Source organism: Hoplias malabaricus, chromosome 2 (assembly GCF_029633855.1).
Source record: "Hoplias malabaricus isolate fHopMal1 chromosome 2, fHopMal1.hap1, whole genome shotgun sequence".
NCBI lineage: Eukaryota > Metazoa > Chordata > Actinopteri > Characiformes > Erythrinidae > Hoplias > Hoplias malabaricus.
In genome coordinates, this window is record NC_089801.1 from 64,493,800 (window position 1) to 64,511,405 (window position 17,606).

At 41.3% G+C, this 17,606-nt stretch overlaps 2 protein-coding genes across 5 annotated transcripts in view; one reads left to right on the forward strand and one right to left on the reverse strand.

The window, feature by feature from the left end:
* kif16ba (kinesin family member 16Ba) overlaps window positions 1–11,984 on the forward strand; it is a 27,335-nt gene extending 15,351 nt beyond the window's left edge. Inside the window, exons 21-33 of one of the 4 annotated variants that reach the window (XM_066660833.1) lie at window positions 172–303; window positions 358–470; window positions 1,117–1,507; window positions 2,820–3,089; window positions 3,527–3,840; window positions 3,985–4,143; window positions 4,549–4,654; window positions 5,392–5,439; window positions 6,088–6,132; window positions 6,558–6,680; window positions 6,918–7,007; window positions 7,087–7,170; window positions 7,938–11,984. In XM_066660833.1, coding sequence (XP_066516930.1) covers window positions 172–303; window positions 358–470; window positions 1,117–1,507; window positions 2,820–3,089; window positions 3,527–3,840; window positions 3,985–4,143; window positions 4,549–4,654; window positions 5,392–5,439; window positions 6,088–6,132; window positions 6,558–6,680; window positions 6,918–7,007; window positions 7,087–7,170; window positions 7,938–8,099 — 2,037 coding nt within the window. In that variant the 3' untranslated portion in view covers window positions 8,100–11,984. Of the gene's footprint in view, window positions 1–171; window positions 471–1,116; window positions 1,508–2,819; window positions 3,090–3,526; window positions 3,841–3,984; window positions 4,144–4,548; window positions 4,655–5,391; window positions 5,440–6,087; window positions 6,133–6,557; window positions 6,681–6,917; window positions 7,008–7,086; window positions 7,171–7,937 lie in introns of all 4 variants that reach the window. The other 3 variants (XM_066660830.1, XM_066660831.1, XM_066660832.1) reach the window with 3 other exon arrangements.
* On the reverse strand, window positions 11,925–16,841 carry ndufaf5 (NADH:ubiquinone oxidoreductase complex assembly factor 5). The gene is made up of 11 exons (XM_066660835.1): window positions 16,489–16,841; window positions 15,849–15,889; window positions 15,637–15,700; window positions 15,410–15,457; window positions 15,208–15,311; window positions 14,954–14,993; window positions 13,507–13,704; window positions 13,154–13,214; window positions 12,986–13,069; window positions 12,448–12,530; window positions 11,925–12,155 (listed from the first exon to the last, which is right to left on the reverse strand). The coding sequence occupies exons 1-11, from the start codon at window positions 16,735–16,737 to the stop codon at window positions 12,060–12,062; spliced, it is 1,068 nt and encodes a 355-aa protein (XP_066516932.1). The 5' UTR covers window positions 16,738–16,841; the 3' UTR covers window positions 11,925–12,059.
* Between the last annotated feature and the right edge of the window lie 765 nt (window positions 16,842–17,606).

Here is a 17,606-nt window from a genome sequence, read left to right on the forward strand (position 1 = left end):
AACCTGCCTTCATGCAAGAGACCAGGGTTCCATTCCTCTCTCTAGTGACCTTGGGCAAAATCCCTTACCTCACCTACCTCTGTGAAATGCTTCAACTGTAAATCGTTCTGGATGAGAACGTCTGCCAAAATGCCATAAATATTGACACACTGGTACATGTATTTGCTTTAGGAGGAGCGTGACAGGGAGCAGCATGAACAGAAGAAACACCCACAACAGAACCAGCATTATCTAGAGGAGTCTCTGCTGGAGGAGGTGCTAGATGAGGACGTGCTGGAGGGGTTGGATGAAGAGGTGCTGGAGGTGTTGGAGGAGCTGGAGGTGTTGGAGGAGCTGGGGGTGCAGGAGGAGCTGGAGGTGCAGGAGGATGAGACAGAGGTGCATGCAGAGCAAACGGAGCTGTTCAGGGAGCTGGAAAGGCTCAAACGTGAAAGGGAGGAGCAGGTGGTTAAAATCCAGCTGGAAAGGAGGTGAGGATGGATTTATAAACACATGAACAGCAATTCAATCACATATATATGTATATGCCTGTGAAATACAACTGGGGAGGAGAGTATACTCAAACAGTGTTCTCCCACTGTCTAAACAGCCCTTTTCTCAACGGCCAGTTCCTTTTCAGTTCCAGTTCAACGGAGCCCGTTCCTTTAAATGATAATGAGCCACTTGCTATTCACCCAGACCCCAAGCACACAGTGGTGAGGAGAAAGGAGCAGAAGTTCTATTTTTTTTTTTAGTTATTTTCACCTGTTTTCTTTCTTCTAAGTTCTCGTTTTCTCTTTTTTTTAAATGGTGCACTTATTTCTCTGCCCTCGTTGTGTCTGTTTTTCTCCATTTATCCTTTGTGCTCTCACATAAGCGCTGTGATTGGAGAGACTCTGAGGAGGAGGGGACAATTCTGAAATCTCCGCTCTTGATTAACAATGTATGGGTTGATGGGCTCCAGATCCCCAAGAAATACGTTCTTATGCAATGAATGAGTGATTTTTGGCAGTAAGACCCCTTTAATAACTGGTCCAAACTGGGAAGATATGTCCACTACTTCTGCACCTGCACCATCACGATGAAGTTGGTGGTCTTTCATATCTTTGTTTATTAGGTGTGTGTTTGTGTGTTTAGGCGTCTGGAGGAGCGTGAGCGTGAGCAGCTGAGTCTGGTGGGGCGTCTGGAGGAGCAGCTGCGGGAGCGCAGCGAGGAGGCGGCATCACTGCTGTGGCAAGAGGAGGCACGCCGGTTGCAGGAGGAGCGCCGCACACTGGCCGAGATCAGGGAGGAGCTGCTGCGGGCCAAGGAGGCGAGACTGGACGCTCAGGAGGAGGAGGACGCGGGAGAGGAGGCCCTGAGGAGGGCCAGGGGCCGATACACCAGGTTCAAACAGGAGCAGGTCCAGGAGCTGGAGGCGCTGGAGGAGGGGCTCATCCAGCAGAGAGAGAGACTGGAGAAAGAGGTGGTCAACGAACGAGCCTCCATCAGCTTAATGCAGCACTCCCACAGAGAGAAGCAGAGACTGGTAGGAACTAGGGGTGGGTGATATGGCCTTAAAGTAATATCACGATATTTTAGGGTATTTTGGCAATAACGAAATGCTGAAAAATACTTTTATTGACTTCAAGAACACAATAGTGCAATAAAATAAATCTTATAGTAATGTTAATTATATTAAATTTAAAACAAAAATAATACAGTGGAACCTCTGCTAATGAACGCCTATACTAATGAACTTAGTAACGCCTATAGTAATGAACTCCAAGATACAAACCGGGCATTTGAATATTTTTTTGCCTCCACCAACGAACCATGACTCTAGAAAGGAACCTGAGCCTCCACCGAGCCGGCGGCTGGAAATGGCCACTGACCCCAATAGGCGAGTCTCCCAGCGCGCCCAGACTTGAGTGAGCGTTTAAGATTAGCAAATTGTAGCTTTAGCAATTTAGCATTAGTGTAAATAGCAGACACTGAAATTCGTGCTAAGTTAAGCCGTATCTACGCTTTAAGCCGAATCCCCACATTCACCCGCCTACTCTCCGTTATTCCACCCACCCCCACCTCCCGTCATACAGCCAGTGCCTGTGTTACTCCTCCAGCCAGTCGTCACGTCTTCAAGGTAGTGATATGTAACCACTTAACTTTTTTATTTCTTTTTTATTACTGTTTCCACTGTATTTCTTTTTTATTTTTAGTAACGCTACATGTATTTTTTTACTAATTTGAGAGTGTTGTAAACATATATCAGTGCAAAAAGGGTGATTTTGGGGTGGGGGCTGAAACATATTAATTGCTTTTCCATTATTTTAAATGGGGAAAATTGACTCGAGAAATGAACTTTTCCACTTACGAACCGAGTCACGGAACGGATCAAGTTCGTATGTAGATGTTCCACTGTATAATATATGTATGTAAATAATTTAAAAAAAAAACACATTTTTTTGAGATACACATTATTAATTGGAGAGTGACGATATATCTCATGTTTTTAATTGGACAGAGATGATAATTATATTAAATACGGTTTTCTTTTAAAACTAGTTTTTTGTTTGTTTGTTTTTCCCCAAACATCAACAAAAAAAGTGCAAACATTTGCTTATTTTGTAAGCAACCGTAACTTACCATAATTCTAACCTTGTGACAAACTACTTAATGAGCAGCACATTTCAGTTTTGAGTTGTTAAGTGATCTCTCATCACCTTGATGCTATAGGGAGTTTTGGTGTAAAATGAACAAAAGCACCATGTCTAAAAAGGCAGTGAACATTCTGAAAACTTTCAAACTTACATTTGCTCATTTTTGTCTGCAAATCTGTCCTTCTCTCTCGTGTCCTGTAGGTGTATGAGTCAGTGGACAGAGGAGCTCATGACGCTTCCTCTCTGCTCCAGGAAGAGGCGCTGCTCTCTCAGGCTGAGCACAGAATTCAGTGTAAGGAGCGGCAGCTGCTCTCTCTGCAGCAGAACCACCTGCCCTCAGTCTCTGAGGAGCGGCAGAGAGCTGAGGAGGCGCTGGACAGGATGTGGACCAGTGTGACAGAGGGCAGACGTCTGGATGCCAAGCCCAGTCCAGATCAGGTTGAGAAAGAGCTGGACGAGACACTTTACCAGGTTGGAGAACGGTTTCAATTGCTGCTCTTCTAAAGATCCTTATATTTAGTTGTATGTGTTAATGAAACATCTGTGACATACTTTGGTCAAAATAGCACAAGGACCAAATGTCACAGGAGCATTCTCCCCCTGTCTAAACAGCCCTGTTTAGAGCAACCAGTTTCAGCTCCTGTTCCTTTAAATGAGAGTAGAACACACAGAGTTTAACCCACTAACATGGGCTCGAACAGCTTGTTTCCTGACTTGAGGAGCCCACAAAAAATGACTGGGTGGTCATTGGTCGTGAATCCCCTTTTAAACATGCACCAAAATTAAAGTGTTTCATATCTAAAAAGGAATTGATGTAGGATTTAATAAAGCTATAATAATGATCCTGTTTCAGTCTGAGAAGGAGCTGGAGGAGAACAAATAAAGCAGTAATAATGATGTTGTTTCAGATTGAGAAGGAGCTGGAGGAGAAAGAGGACCGTCTGTCTCAGCACAGTGCCAGTGCGGAGCAGCTGCAGCAGCTGCAGCAGACATACGAATTCACAGCCAACGTGGCCCGGCAGGAGGAGAAGGTGCGGAGGAAGGAGCAGGAGATCCTCGAGACTCAGGAGAAGCAGCAGAGGGAGGCGCTGGAGAGAGCCGTGGCTCGACTCGAGAGGAGACACTCTGCCTTCCGCAGGAGCCTCAGTCTGGAGCCTGACACAGAGGATGGCCGGCGCAGGAGCATCGGCACTATCCTGGGGTCCGACCTGGACCAGGAGAGGTGGGGGATCCGTATGTTGCCTTGCATTTCCTGTCTTAATTGTTCTGTTTAGGACAGCAAACAGAAATGACAGAAGTTCAAGTCCTCACTAGTGATGCTGCTCTTGTTGATGGTAATAATAGTGTTGAATATTTTATCTTTCAGAATGTCAAGGGAGATTGCTCAGCTGAAGCAGAGAATCAGCGAGAGTGAGGGAACTGGACGGACTCTATCGGTCAGCAGTGAGGATAAGAATGGAGTGCCCAACTGTCCAGTGAGTCCAATCCAGGGCCTGCCTGCTGTGCTTCCTTTAACAGATGACAGGTAACTCTGGGATAAGATTTCACACACACACACCATTCACACACCAGAGAGTGAGAGTGAGGAGATATCACTTGCAAAAGTCAATCTTATTCATAATCACCAAATTATTAAAATTAAAAAAATATTGGGATCAGTTTTTCTGTATTGTCCAACCCTAGTGTGTATGTCACCAGCTTCAAGGTCATTTACACGTATGGCACCATCATGTGTATATCATGCCTTTAACTTTCTAATTTAAAAATGTGTAATTTTACATTTGTTCCCTGTCAAGAATTTGGTGCATTATTTGGTGCTTATTAAATTAACACAACACATTATTTGAGCAGAGATATATAAATCTACATGTCATTTGGCTCCACTGACATATCTAAAGAGTGTGATTTAATATTATCTGTGTATGTTCAGGATTAATGCTTTCATTGAGGAGGAGGTGCAGAGGAGGCTGCGGAAGATGAACCTGATGAACGGAGACAGCCTCAACTGTCTCTCACTCTCCTCAGACTCACTGCAGGTACATATGCCTCCAACTGCAACTTGTGAAGCTTCTGGCATAACAGTAATTACACTGATGTAACATTTCAGTAACCTCAGAATATTATTCCATAATTGTAGCTGTAATGACCTCTCGATATCTTTATAAACCAGCTAATAAAACTGTAATGACCTCAGGATATCAAAGATATGTGCTCAGGACAGTGTCATAATTTACACAGAATAACCCCAGGATGTAATTAAAGCCACATATAGTAACTCAGATGATGTCATTATAATATGCCTTGTGTAACTGTAATGACCTCAGGACATCATTATAATTCCCACAGTATAACTGTAATAAGCCCAGTTTGGTCTAATTAATCACCTAGTGTTGAACCCAGTATGTCAATAATTACTGTGACCTAATATAATTATTAATAATAATAATAATAATAATAATAATAATAATAATGTGATATAATTATAATATTAACCTAATACTAATGTCTAGACAGTTGATTGCAAATCAGACATTTCTTTGTCTAGGTGCCATGAAAAACATCAGAGCATCATACTGCCTTGTTTCCCACATTAAATATATTTACTCCTCATGACCACACCTTTGACCCCCCCCTCCCCCCCATGGCTCAACCCAGTGCTAGCCGTATCTAGCATCTACCATCTTTTCTTATTGTGCTGCTTCACTCAGAAGCTGTTTTGATGAATTTAGTGTCTGCTTCAGAGTGAGGTAGTAACACATGTTCAACCCAACAGGAGGACGAGGAAGTTAGTGACAGTAACAGTGTTAAAACGAACGCTGAGGTAAGCAGAGTCCTTGTCCAATCAGCGCTGGCCGTCTGGAGATGGGAATGCTTTCAATTGCATGTGGCATCTATGCTGATCTGCATACTTGAATATCTTTACCCTCTGAGGAAACAGTTTAGAGTAAATCAGGTTTGTCTTTGCGGGACGCTGTCCACTCTCTGCATGCACAGGCACTTTCACTGTCCTGGGGAGACTCCTTCATCTTCTGAATCATACAGTGTTTAAGGAAAACTCCTGAGTTGTTAACCTAATCTCGATCTGGCAATAAATTTCCCTTACACCAAGTGCCAATTGGGGGGTTCCTTCAGAGAGGCTGTGTTGCAATTTTTGTCACATATAGAGCCCCCCACCACGTCCAATATGTTAAATTCAACAACACTTATACTGTGTATTTAGACGTGCAGAGTGTGTTGTGTGTGTTGTAATTGGACGGGAGGGCACCCAAACTTCTGAAAACTATTGTATGATACAAATGCAGCAGATCAGAGAAGGTTAAAAAGTATTGGAGTTCTCCATTAAACTGAAGAGCTGTGAACAGAAGTCTGACCAGTGGCGCTGAACGATCAAATTTGACCCTAATCTGCACGTTTCATGGTGATCCTCAGTGTGTGAATATGTTCTCTTTGTTCATTTGTTTTGTTACAGGACAGTTATACGCAACGCATGGATCCTCGCAGGCTCAAATATGAGGTGCAAAAAATACACAAACACCAACCACCCTCCAGAATGTTAAGTGTTTCATTTATGACACTTATCGTGTGTATGAAATAGTCATTATCGATAAACGTAGTAGCTGAAATGTTTATTCTGAATTGCATAGTCTTGACATTTAATCACCACTTTTGAAGCATTCTTGGTTTTAATTTGGTCACAGATTTGTATTTAAAATTATTTTCATTAGAAATGTATTCTGTTTATTACGAGAATTTTAACATAATTATTGGTACTGCATTAATTATTTCTTTCAAGACATTAGCTTTATTAGAACTGTTTTCTAGTGATTAGTTTTACCTGCAACTGCTTTAGATTTGACCTTTTTTCTGTCATTTATCCTTGATATGAATTTGATTATAACATTATTGTGTGTTTTTATCTGTCTGTTTCCTGGTGGCCAGCGCATGGTGTCTGTCTACTCATGTCCGAGTGCAGAGAGTCTGAAGGACCCGGTTAGGATCAGTATCCCGCGCTATGTCCTCAGAGGACAGGGCAAAGATGAGCACTATGAGTTTGAAGTTAAGGTCAGGCTAAGAGACTCTAGTTGTGTATTTATTATATATTCATATATTTACTAAAACATTTTCAACATATTTGCCAGAGTTAACACATGAAGAAAACAATAAATCATAAAATATTGCAGTACATGTTCTAAGTTTTGGTTTAACGGTTTGTTCAACTGTTCTGTTTTTGTGCTATAATGAGATTTACAGTTACAGAATATGAATGTGTGTGTGTGTGTGATGTGGGGGCTGTTACAGATCACAGTCCTGGATGAGACGTGGACTGTGTTTCGGAGATACAGTCGTTTCCGAGAAATGCACAAATCTCTCAAAATGAAATACCCAGAGGTGAGGATCCTGATATCAGAAAACACACACAAACGGAGCTGTTTGAGAGTCTTGCTAATTTCTCTATATTTTGGTTCAGCTCGCAGCTCTACAGTTCCCACCCAAGAAGCTCTTTGGTAATCGAGATGAAAGGATGGTAGCAGAGCGGCGCAATCACCTGGAGGTGAGGAGAGTCTCTTACTTGGGCTTTTTCCTCCGTACGGTTTCTTAAACTGCAGTGTGCAGATACAACAGAGTATTAAAGAACAGCAGCAGGAAATCTGTTCGTGTGAAAGGGGTTTGTTTGATTAAGTTTCGTAGGAAAAGTAACTCCACCCTAAAAACTTTTCCTCATTAACAGCTGAAATGTTAAACACACATTTCTAACACATCCACTGTCTCAAGTACAGTTTTAAAGTTCAAAAATGTATTAAATCTTGGAAGGCTAGCATCTCATAATAGTTATTAAATGAGCTCCAATCTGCACATCTATCTTTTCCCAATTTGATATTTACAAAACTACAACAAAATACTGAAACAAGGACAGTCATTGAAGCAGGACACAGAATAGCACCCCCTTGTGGAATGGTTCCTAAACATGAGCGAGTATAACAGTGAATGAGTTAAAAGCCACTTTCTGGTTGAGCTTAGCATCTAAAAACAACTGTGGCAATAACAGTGGGTTATAATCACATTCACCTTTTACAGCTGTTATCCACAGGGTTTGGTGTCTCAAGTTTCTTCAGAGTTCTACGCTGTGTTAAAGTGTTTATTTTCTTTAGTTACACAATTAGACAAACAAAAGTAAGAAACAAATAGATTTTTACCTATTTATAGTTGTACCCATGGCTTTTTCCCAGTGTTTATACAAAGAAATGTCAAATGCTTGGCTGTTAATATTAGTATAAATGTTAATAATAATGTAATGTTTGTGTCTCCTGTGTGTTCTAGCGGTATTTGAGGAACTTTTTCCGGGTGATGCTGTCGTCATCCTCTTCCTCCCCTCTCAGAGCGGACGAGTCTGGCATCCACCTCTCCAAACACGCAGTGTGTGACATCTCTCCTTTCTTCAAGAAGGGAGTGTTCGACTACAGCAGTCACGGAACAGGCTGAGCACAAACACACACAATCACACTCCTGCACAAACACACACGTTTAAAAATCACTGTCATATTAAAAACCTCTTCTTTTTCATGTTTTATTTTATTCATTTATTTATTTTTTTTACAGTCATCCATTGTATTGTTTGACCATTTGATGATGATTGCGCCAATAGAATTGGTCCAGAACAAGAAGTTTGGGTAACAATAACTTTACATTAAAGTTAATAGTGGCCTTTTTTTTTTTTTTTTTTTTTTTTTGCAACCCATTTCCTGAAGGTACCAGTTTGAAGAGGTTTTGTTATAACAGTGACAATATACACATACAAAACACAAACACACTAATTCATCCACTTTCAGGACAAATAAACATTGGGCTGAGCAGCTATTTGGTCGTCATTGAGACAGAAACAGAAACCCAAAGTGCGAGCCCTAGTGCCTTTGTTGGCCGCTCACTTTAGACTGGATGTTACGGATTGACCGGACTAACAGCGTCTGTCCTAAACATCGCCTCTTTTCACTTAACGGACATCTGCACCATCCAGGCCTGTGCCTTGCTGCTGTAGCAACCCGGAAAACCTTTTCCCATTAAAGGAGACCCTTCAAACACGTCCGGCTATCTCGACGGCTGAGAAGTACACAGTCGGTTCGAGTGGTTTGATGTGAAATGGTTCACTTACAGTCTCAGATCCCTTTTCGAGGGGGTCCATTGAACCATCCAGATGTGCTGCCCCTGTTGCTATAGCAACTAGGAGAACTACAGGACATTAACCACCCGTGAAGTGTAAACAACCAAATGTGCTTTCACCACGCTGTCCGCACCCGCTCGAGGAATCTTCTGACTGAAAATGATGTATAATCAAGGTGCACTTCACACGGTAATAATGGAAAGCCACTTCTTATGGCTTTTAACACTAAAGGGACGTTCCACCTATTTTTCAAAGTGTCTGCATAATTCAATGGTCGAGAAGAATTCAAAGTAGTTTTAAAGTGAAATGGTTCTCTGTGGAGTAACTTCCTGTCGTCTTTAGAGCGGTTGTGATATGAACCAGATGTCGTCATTTCTTCAGTGCAATAATGAACATGTACTTTGGGTAACTGAAATGCACCTTATAAATATGAATAATAATAATAATAATAAATGCTATCATCAGGCTTTGTTTATTCATAAACATTTCATGTAATAACATCGTGAGGGCGCTTTTAGAGGCATTATACTCTTCAGACGTCTGATTCAAATCACAAGCACTGTACAGACGTGTGTTTCTCTACAATCAACCATGATTGTAAAAAAATGACTGAAATGTTGAAAATGTGGTGGAAATCCCCTTTAAAAGTCGGTAGCATTTAGATACAAGCTACACTCTTATAGCATCTCTGGATGCTTTTTGAGGCCTGAGTTTGTGGAGTCTGGTATTTTCAATGACAGAATCTTGTTCATATGAATTTCAGCTGTGTCTGTAGTAGCTTTTCAGAACAAATCAGATCTGCTCAGATTTGGATTATTATTATTAATTTTTTTAAGAATGCAAACACAGGACAAACTAATCTGAATATGAACATTGGAGCCTGTTAATAACTCGTACCAACAGTGACTGTAATAAGTGGGTCAGGCTGTTTTTCCCACAGCCAGACTTTCAAATTTCCTGGAGTAGGAACTGCTCTGGGGTCAGTTTTATGGGACAGCCTTTTAAAGGAAAAATCTGGTCTATTGTCATAGACGGTAGATTTCCCGTGCATAAGAGAAGAACAAAACTGATGATAATCTGTCTTATGACAGAAGTCAATGGGGAGTCGCTTCAGCGTTGCCTCTTATCAGGGTAACTGAAGTACCAATCCTTGACTGTGGTATTTGACCATAGGCTACCCATAAATACGGATCAGGTAGAAGAACCCTGCAGTACTCCTTTGATATGAGGGTGTACATAATGCAGATACACTCTTGCTGTGTGACTCACACAGTGCCACTGTGCTCCATTTTGTTTTCAGTTTTCCATTAAGTGCAATGGTATGAGCTGCTCTTTTACTTGGAATAGCATTCAGAACATGACCAAGCATTTTCTGACACTTTCAAAACTCCTCCTAAAATTAGGGGCATTAATGGAGATGATGCACATGACTACTCTCCTGAGAAGGATTTACACTAGATGTTGGACAATTCCTGTGAAGTTTTGATGGTGTCCAGCTTCATGAACTTTAGAGAGATCTGATGCTGATGTGTGGTGGTTAGTTCTGGATCACTGACACCACAGCAGCTCATCCCAAAGGTATTGGATGGAACACCTCACTAGAGAAATCTGGTTCTATTTTTTTTCTATTGGTTTAAACTGTAGAGTCCAGTGTTGAGGGGTTTTATACACACACCTCTAACCCACACTTGGCATTGGACAAGTTGACCTTCTATGTTCACGTGCAGCTTCATCAGAGCATTGCTAGTGGTCTCCACAATGGGTCCACTTTCTGATTGCACTGTTCTCACATTTATGGACATACGGTGTATGTATAACACACTTCCAAAACACAAAGTCTTCCAAAAAACACTCCTCTCGGGGCACAAAGGATTCAAAACAATAATTAAAAAATACCTACTATTACTCCTAATACTATTATTATTATTATTAATAATAAACATAAGTGACAGGACTATAGCTGTCTTTGAACCACTACAGAAAGTTCAGACTACATTTTCCAGTGTAGCTACTTTTCATGTTCTTCAGCTCTTTAATGGCAATAGGTCATTTCTTGTGTCTTTGGGTCAATTGACGTGTCCAAAAATGGTACAAACACATTGTGTTTATGCAATAAATCACCTCACTCCATTGAGCTCTTTAATAATTTCTCAGAAGAATAATAACGTGAAAGACTGGCCGCTGATGCCTGGGCATTTACAGCGGTCCCTGGTCCTGCCAAAGCTCTGCCACTTGGTTGAAACTGGAATTCTGAAAGCATGTGTTTGCTGCTTTGTAACTTGTAATAACGAGAAGGAATCTCAAGAGTTATGACTTAAATCATATTTGTGAATTTCTAGAATGATAATGAGATCCTGTTTCATAATAATGACGACACGGCTCTTTCTCTAATTATTGTAGCTATTTCATAACTGGAATTTTATGTCAAAATAGGACTCCATTGCTTAGGTTTGACTAAATAATTAGATTCTAAACATATCCATTGTTATAAAGTAAATCATTATAATGAGATTGTAAGTCATTATTATGAGATAAAAAGTCATAGGAAGTAATCATGAGCCTTCTCATTATTATGACTTTTTTGATGGCTGTATATTTTTGGCTGTGTATGGGGAGGAATGTGAGAATAACAATGATTGTACTGTGATGAAATACTGTACCTATAAAGGAAGTGACTGATGATTGTATAGAACCAGATCTTTACAATCATCTGTAACTGCAGTAATATTCCTCTGAAAGCCATGTGTGTGTAGAGTCCTCCATGTGGATGTGTATATTACGGAGCAGTCTGTATAAAAGGTGCCTGTACTATCGCAGTATGAATTAACAGACGTTAAAGGGACTGTACAGTTGTTAGAATTTCTCGACTCATGCAAGTGCTTTAGTTTCCTTTTCTCTCTTATTTATTAGAAAAGGTTAATTTCATGTCCTTTTTCCCCTTCTTCTAACTCTAGCCTTATGAATACACTATACTTGAGGATATAGAATATTTAATAAGCCATGCAAAAAAAAAAAAAAAAAAAGCACTTTGTTCTTCTGTTTTTCTGGTGAAGAACCTCTCAAAGCCTTTGGGCTGTTTGTCTTTGTGTAGATATTTGTTCCTAAACCATTTCATTTTAGTTGAAGGGGTCTGATGTCCATTAAATTCAAAACATTTAATATTTTTTGGGTGTTTATTTTTCTTAAAAAAGTAAGCTTTTTTGTGACACTGGTACAGAGCACAGTTTTTTATATTTACATTTTATTAAGCAAGATTCCTGATCTAAACTAAAAACACAGCATTGCTACGGTTTGTCAGTTTTGTTGCTGGTGCCTGATTGGCTGATCTTTGACAAATCAGCGAAGGACGCGGTCGCTGAGCCTCTCTTCGCAGGTTTGGCCTGAAAACAAAAACAAAACAAGGGGTTAAATCTTCAATACCTGGAGTAGTCTGAAGTAATTATCATATTTTCTACTAACAGTAATACCTCCTATGAGTACCATTTCTATAAGTCTCTGAATGTCTTTAAAAACATCTGTAATCAGTTGTAAAAGTATGATATATTGTCTGTTTATTATGAATTAGGAAATTCAACAGTTTAAAAACAGACTGAACTACTGCTGTTGTTTAAAACATGTCTCACTCCCATTGTTTTTTTGACTGCACAAAATTTCTGTGAATTTACAACAAACCTGAGACTCGTGAGGTTTCCAGCCAATCATGTACAGGATCTCAAACGTAGCTGGGACTGACCTGTCCTCATGACCATACATCTCTGAGACAAACAACATCGAACACAGTTAGTCCTGTTAAAAACCTGTAACCTGACGAAGCACAATCACCCTTCACTCCTTTACTAAGGTTCAGTCTGGGAGTGAGTTCAACAGTCAAGCTGTCGGATGTAACCTTCCTCAGATTTGTCTCAGGGCTGAGGCTAAGGTGGTCAACATGTAATGGAACTGAAACTTGTGCACGTTAGCATCTGAGATGATGGCTACTACGCCATGAACTGTGCACATTTTCTGTTGCCCACTTTTCCAGATGCCTTACTCCAAAAGTTACACAGTGCAGTTTCTGCAGTGCTGATCGTGGAAATAGCAGAGGCTCCATTTTTCCTCACAATGATTTTGAAGCTGTGATTGGACGGTACAATACTACCTACTGTGGCTTAAAAACTGGAAGTCACTCAGGATTAGATTAGATTTATCTACCCACTCCTCTTCTCCTCACCTTTATAAATAGCAGCCGCTGCCAGAATGGTGTCCCTGTGTAGGAGGGCTTTCCTGTTCCAGGCGCAGTTGCTCTCACCCATACCTTACACACCAACACAAACAGAATCATATGGATGTTCCTCTGGATTATTTATCTATACAATGGGAAATTGATACAGGTACCGACCTTGCAAATCAGACATGACTTCCAGCATTCCAGGATAATGAACCTGAATCTCATCGACATCCTGCAGGGAGAAGTGACCATTCATTTAGTGACAGTAAACTCATACGCACAGACTAAACAGCTGTGGCCAACATTTTGAGGGAGTAAATCATGCAGGCCATGTTATGCTTTAAGCCATATCTGCGTTATACTGGGGAAGGCATTCGTTCTGTTAGCCCACCAGTTAAAAATAATTTCCATGGTCAGGCTGTTTATTTTCACCCACAAGAGACATTGGCATTCTGGACTGCACCCTCCTCTTTCCGAAGCTGTGTTATCATTGATTCATAAACGGGATGATGTGCAGCACTGACCACAGTGAGCATGTTGAAGCCGGCCTGGCTGAGAAGGTTGCCCAGGTCAGTGACGGCAGTGTAGGGGGAGACATGAGGAGAGAAGCCCCCCTCTCTCTCCAGCTCAGCCAGCTGCAGAGAACAGCGCAGTTCGTACAGCGTTTCTCCCCCGACCATCGCCCCGATAAACACCCCGTCCGGCTTCAGAACTTGCTGAACCTGAGAGGAATGTCAGAAGCACAGGTCAGTACTGGTCAGGCCTGGATTTACCCCTTCAGAAAAGACACTGTCTCTCCACATGGCTGTAGACATCATCTCATAGTCTCTTCTGCCTCTTGAAAATATTTGTATACATTGATTACAACAATTATTGTTTTTATTTACTAATAAAAGCCCTTTGTTTGTTAAGAAAACATTTCCAAAGACAATAGCATGACTTGAGAGAGATACTGACAGTGCAATGATGAATTTTCTCATTTTTCTAACTTATAATTGGTAAAAAATATCTTATTTTAAAATATTTTTTCATAATATTGACCTAGTGATTTCTTCATGCACTGATTGATTCATTCATTCATTCATTGTCTGTAAGCGCATATCCAATTCAGGGTCGCGGTGGGTCTGGAGCCTACCCGGAATCACTGGGCACAAGGCAGTAACACACCCTGGAGGGGGCGCCTATCTTTCACAGGGTGACACTCACACCTATGGACACTTTTGAGTCATCAATCCACCTACCAACATGTGTTTTTGGACTGTGGAAGGAAACTGGAGCACCCGGAGGAAACCCACGCAGACACAGGGAGAACACACCACACTCCTCACAGACAGTCACCCGGAGGAAACCCACACAGACACAGGGAGAACACACCACACTCCTCACAGACAGTCACCCGGAGGAAACCCACCCAGACACAGGGAGAACACACCACACTCCTCACAGACAGTCACCCGGAGGAAACCCACACAGACACAGGGAGAACACACCACACTCCTCACAGATAGTCACCCGGAGGAAACCCACACAGACACAGAGAGAACACACCACACTCCTCACAGACAGTCACCCGGAGGAAACCCACACAGACACAGGGAGAACACACCAAACTCCTTACAGACAGTCACCTGGAGCGGGACTCGAACCCACAACCTCCAGGAACCTGGAGCTGTGTGACTAAAACCACTTTGTATCTACATAATTTAATAATAATAATAATACATTTCCTAACAATGACCTACAGTTTTAATCTCATTAACACGTTTTTTTATTGATGAGTTTGTATCTGATAATAAAGCGAGTATCTCATAGTACTAACTTTTACATCATAACTTCAAATAATTTTCTCTGTATAATTTCTTCCTTTGAACAGTTCTCATAATTCTGGGATAATCCTGTAACTTAATAAGAGCTTCATTTTTCTCAGGGGGTGGAGACAGTCTTCCACAGACAACGAGAAAATGGAATTACCTGCCGTAAAGCTCCAGGAAGATCATTGATCCAGTGCATACTAAAGAGAACACACACACACACACACACACACAGCATTACTATTATGGTTCCCTTTGTTTGCTGGGTTCATTATTTGCCAATGAGTGAGTCTTAGTTGATCGTAGCAGGAGCTGCTGCTGTGTTACTTTACTCCACGGTAGAACACATGGTCTACTCTTCTCCTGTTCACACGGTAAATAGAAATGATTTGGTAAAGTGTTAATAATCAGTACCTCAGGCTGCTGACCACCAGGTCAAAGGTGTTCTCTCGGAAGGGCAGGAACTCTTCGTCAGCCATCACACTGTGTGTTGGCATCTCGCTCGGCTTTTTCTGCCTCTGAGACACACACATTTACACACACACAGCTCATCTTTCTCAGTTCATTCTGCCTCTGACACACACACACACACCGAGTCCTACAGTTTTACACTCACCAGTAAACCATCGGAAATATCAGTGAGGAAAATGCGCTCCACGATTTCCTGAAAAAAATACATTCAAAAGATATTGGACCAAATGATGCAGACATTTCTGAATCTAATACCAACCAATATTTTCTGTACTGCACACATGAAAGAGAGGGAAAAAAGCTTCCTTCATCATTAATAAACCTGGGCTGACTCTGATCCTGGCAGCTGCTGAGAGAAAAAGGCAGACCCACCTTGCTGAGATGCTCTGCGATATGGCTTTTTCCACAACCCAAGTCTAGTGCTAATGGGAAGGTCCTGCAGAAACATCCGAAAACAGGGTCATCGTTCTAATTCAAAACTAACACAGGCCTCTGTAAGTAACAACGGTGTTAAATCAGTGTAACTCAGCAGTGCTGGGGCCCTGAAATGCTGCGAGGAAATCCGACCACCGCCAAAGCCTTACCTCGCAATGTCATAAACACGGTCTGCAACCCTGCTTCCCACCTACAACAACAACGACAGCACATTACAACTGTAACAAGGGGGATATTGCACACCACACCTTTAATATACATTGAATGTACACATCTGTTGCTCTATATATTTTGTTATCTCCCTTTCCCCCTGTTCTTCAGTGGTCAGGACCCCACACTGACGTTGTGGTGGTGTGTTAATGTGTGGATCAGTCCTGTGTCCACCGATATAGGACTACAAGACGACCAACAAAAACTGTACAGATGAGCTAATGTCTCCGACTTTACATCTACAAGGTGGACCAACGAGGTTGAAGTATCTAACGGAGTGGACAGTGAGTGGACACAGAGTTTAAAAACTCCAGCAGCACTGCTGTGTCTGATCCACTCGCACCAGCACAACACAAACTAACACACCACCACCACTTCAGTGCTGAGAATGATGCATCACCCAAATCATACCTGCTCTGTAGGGATCCTGACCTTTGAAGAACAGGGTGAAATGGGGTTAACAAAGTGTGCAGAGCAACAGGTGACCTACAATCTGTAATTGTAGAGATCTAAAGTGTCCCTAAATGGACAGAAGTGATCTGAGATTATGGCTGACCGAGGCATGTAAAGAATCCTGACCTCGTCTCTCAGATAGTCGTATTTGTGGTGGTCGTGTAAAGCTGATGCCCAGTTCTTCTGTCTTTTCTTCATGCCTCTGTCAAACACGTTCATACCCCCGGGTCTGGAGGAGAGGGGCTGTCTCTGCAGGAGGTTTACAGCATTAACATTAACTCTGCTGTTCTGAAGGAACGGATGAGAAACCGTCCCTCCCCCGCGGAGAACGCCGCGGCAGAACGCACAAACGCCGTTCCTCGTTAAATTACTCATAGTCTTTTATCACAAAACACAAAGTAGAGTTAAAGCCATTAGTTTCAAATACACAAGTTCACACTCGGGGCACGGACCCGCTTCATTCGGCGGTGGCGGTGACCTTAAAGCATGAGACACTGATTGTGACGTCACTTGAAGGTATGTCAAATCGGCGCATTTACACTTGCACTTGTCACCTACCTAGTGCACTCGGTCAGAATCAGGATCAGGTTTATTGATAAAGCATGTTGACACACAAACATTTTTTTTCCAGCTGTTAGGGTTTTGCTAGGAAATGTTTAATATGCATAAAACGTACAGAAAATTACACAGTATTATAGACAGTATACAAACTCCAGAATTTATTATTATTTTTTTACAATATACATTAAATAGGGAAAATAAGTACTAATCAGTGTGTGGTGCAAGCAACTTATAACTCATACTGCTGCCATAATTAACAACCCACAAATAAAACATTATGACCTGCTGAAATAAATATATTTTGTAATTCCACAATATATTCAAGGTCCTCACTTTCTTTGGCTTCCACTCTTACAGATGAAACTTAATTGCTCATTAAAAATGCATAAAGGTGCTAGAAACCTGAGGTACATGACATGCCAAAACAACTGAGAAAAATTGGAGAAAAAAAACAGCCTTGTACCCCCAAACAGAAAACATAGGCCATGGTTTATTATTAACACAGTGGAGCTTTTTACAAAATTTAGGTAAAATCATGGTAGTAAATGTATAAATATAATAATAATGCACATGTATTAAGTTTTAATGAAGTCACCTTTTTCCCCAAAGACATAAACCCTGTTTAATTTTTAACTCTTGAATTATTGAAGGATCCATTTCATATTTTCAATTTTATTTGTTCT